This window comes from Lithobates pipiens, unplaced genomic scaffold (assembly GCF_037356315.1).
Source record: "Lithobates pipiens isolate NorthernLeopardFrog02 unplaced genomic scaffold, aLitPip1_a1.2 Scaffold_19, whole genome shotgun sequence".
Classification (NCBI taxonomy): Eukaryota; Metazoa; Chordata; class Amphibia; order Anura; family Ranidae; genus Lithobates; species Lithobates pipiens.
In genome coordinates this window covers 212,812,157-212,815,391 of record NW_027507764.1, presented here as the reverse complement: position 1 = coordinate 212,815,391, position 3,235 = coordinate 212,812,157, and the positions used below count along the sequence as shown (strand labels likewise).

Below are 3,235 nucleotides of genomic sequence, written 5' to 3'. Positions count from 1 at the left end.
ACAGTGTTGGTTAGAGAGTGGCAGGAATTACCATACATCTTTGAGAAAAAAGTGGGGGAAGTATAGGTTTTTATTTCTACACACGTGAGAGTGGAATAGCTCTGGTCCAATAAAACCAAGGCATTGATTAAGAGTGTGCCTTGTGTCTTGTATGCTGTAGAACCACAAGGCACTGTAGATTTAAACGTTCGTATCTGTTTTTTTTTTTTTTTGTTTTTTTTGAGTAGGGGGGGTTGTCCATTTGTTATCTGTTTTCTTTTGTCTAAGCAACTGGCTGAGCAATCTAGTGTGGATAGGCTAATTAGCATGTCAATGGATATCCTTGAAGAGTTTCTTGGGAAAAATGCTTGTATTCAATTCAACAGTATAGTAAAGGATGCTTTAACACACCAATTCAATGATCTATTGAAACAATGCAATACTCATAATGATGCCATAAAGGATAAAAAATCTTCAAAGAAGGGCAAGAAAAAGAGAATAGCCAATTCTGTACGCATGTTACTGAGAATTAAAGAAATTGCAGAACAGAAAGAGTTGGAGTGGTATAAGGATAGAACAGAGTTACTAGGAAAGATAGAAAATGCGAGTAGAGATATTGCAGCTATAGCGGATATTTGTGAATGTGAGGACCTGAGGAATGAGATTGAACAATTGGTGACTGAGAATAATGTATTGGAACAGGGGTTGGATGAATGGAAGGAAACATGTATGTTGAGAGAACAGTGTATCGCATCTTTAGAAAAGAAGGAGGCTGGGAATGTAAATGCGATAGAAATGCTTAGGGCAGAACTACAGGAATGTAAAAGTCAGCTAGCCCAAAAAGATCATACCATTGTGTCTTTGAGAGCACGGGCAATGGAGAACGTGCACACCCATTGCTGTGCTAACAAAGATGCACATTCCATTGTGACCCAGGATCAAAGAGAAGGAATACCGATCGAACAGCAACCAGTATGTTCGGCTGACAATGCTGAAGAGTCCCCGAATCAAAGTTCTTCTCTCTTCACTCCTGTGCCAGAAAGGACTGGACAAGGATTAGATATCATAAAAAGGGAGGGTAGCACCCAATCCACAACACTCTCCATACAAGATCGCACAAATTTGTGCCAGATTTTGGGAAAGTTTGACACTAGCGCTTCACCCATTAGTCTCTCGAACAGGCTGGAAGCGGTAGTGGCACAGTACATTTTGAACAATAGGGATGCATGCGCACTCCTCCGCGCATGGCTTCCATTGCAACTGTGTGAAAAACTGCAAACACCAGTCGGGAGTCATAGAGGTCTATCTCCCGAGTTAAACTCAAATTGGGGGAACTCGGCAGATAGAATGAGGGAAATGCAGCGCATAATGGGAGGAAGAGATACTAGGGGTTCAGACGCACTGGAAAATACAAAGTTTAGGAGGGGAGTTGATCCAATACTCTTTTGCAGTGAATACTTCTCCATTTATAAAGCCACCTACAATTGTCCTGATATGTCTCCTGATGACAATAGCTTTCTGTGTTCTATGGCTAATAAATGCACATGTATAGATTACCATACCAGAATTGCACTGAGGAACGCCACCTCGTATCAGACCTTTATAAACATATTAAGGGACTGGGTTCGGGAGACAGATCAAGACAATAGGCCCCATAAAAGAGTTGCGGAGATAGTTAAAAGCGAACCTAGAGTGAGATTCGCAGGCAGGTGTTACAGATGTGGCAATACAGGCCATGTGATAAAGGACTGTAAACTGCCTAGGAGGAACATGGGTGAGAAGAAGCCTTGGCATAAGAGGGAACAGCAAAAACCTGGACCAGATAAGGTGGCGAAGGAGCCAAACGAGGCACCTGATGCTATAATATATGGTTCTCTTCGGGGGGAAGTACAGAGGATAGGGAAAAGGATTGAGGAAAACCACGAGGAATATAAAATCCCTCCCCCAACCAATCCTTATTTTAAACCATAGGGATGTCAGGCCCCGGAGTTGTCCCTAATATGTCAGCTGGACAGGGACAAAAGCGGCAGACCACGTATCCGAGGGGCGATAGGGGGCCATCGCACAAATGTACTTTTGGATACAGGGGCAGCTGTCAGCATAACTAACATTGAACTTCAAAAGGATCCTGCGGGGAGGCAAATTTTCCTTAGAGGATTCGGGGGACAACTAGTACCCTCTGAGCAATCAATACCCGTAAACATAGAAATAAAGAGGTTATGTGTGGAACACAGTTTGTTTCTTTCCCCAACACATGAGGGCACTATTTTGGGCTCTGATGTCATGGGGGCACACGGACTGATTCTCGATCTATATAATTGGGTATTGTGGAAAGGGTCTAGATACAAAGGCAAGGTGCATACGGTCATAGACAGCGGTGAGGTTGCATCAGTTAAAACAAATGAAATCCTTGACCCGCAGGCAATACTGAAAACAGAGGACCAAATATTGGCTAAAATCTTGTGGCAACATAACAAAGTGTGGGCAACATCTAAAGCGCAATGTGGTAAGGTTTCAAACATGATTGTTAAAATTGAGGGCCCTGATCCGCCACCTCAGCGTCAGTACAAAATTCCACCCGAATCTATCCCATACATAGAGAGCACAGTGAGGAATTTATTGGCACAAAATGTAATTAAAGAATGCCAGTCTAAAACAAATGCAGCCCTCTGGCCAGTGAAGAAGGAGGGGGGGTGGAGGCCCACTGTAGATTTCCGTGCGCTAAACAGATGCACCCCATCTATTACAAATGTAGTTGCTAAGATGCCAGATATGATGACGGCACTGAAACCTTCAGCGAGGGTGTACTCATCAATTGATATATCAAATGGCTATTTTTCAATTCCCGTACATGAGGATAGCCAATACAAGCTAGCCTTTACATTTCAGGGAAAGCAGTATGCATTCTGTCGATTGGCCCAGGGGTTCAAATCCAGCTCTACATACTTCCACATCTGTATGGTGGATATTCTGAAGACATTTTCTGAGCCAGAATGCATCATTCAATATGTGGACGACGTCTTACTTCAAACAGAGACAAAGGAGCAGCACTACGCTCTGCTGGAGGAACTCCTGACACTAATCGAGAATGCGGGTCTGAAGTTAAATCCCAAAAAGGCACAATTGATGAAGGATTCAGTGTGTTTCTTAGGTGTGATAGTTTCACAGGGGGGAAGGACTCCAGACCCGAACAAATGTGAAACTATCAGGAATCTACCAAGACCAATCACTAAAACTGCTTTGAGGCAGTTCCTGG

The 3,235-nt window shown here is 43.3% G+C and overlaps 1 protein-coding gene across 1 annotated transcript; it reads left to right on the top strand.

Moving 5' to 3' along the window:
- Nucleotides 1-495: 495 nt before the first annotated feature.
- On the top strand, nucleotides 496-1,950 carry LOC143998043 (posterior protein-like). Its single transcript, XM_077493820.1, has one exon. The coding sequence runs from the start codon at nucleotides 496-498 to the stop codon at nucleotides 1,948-1,950; it is 1,455 nt and encodes a 484-aa protein (XP_077349946.1).
- Nucleotides 1,951-3,235: the final 1,285 nt, after the last annotated feature.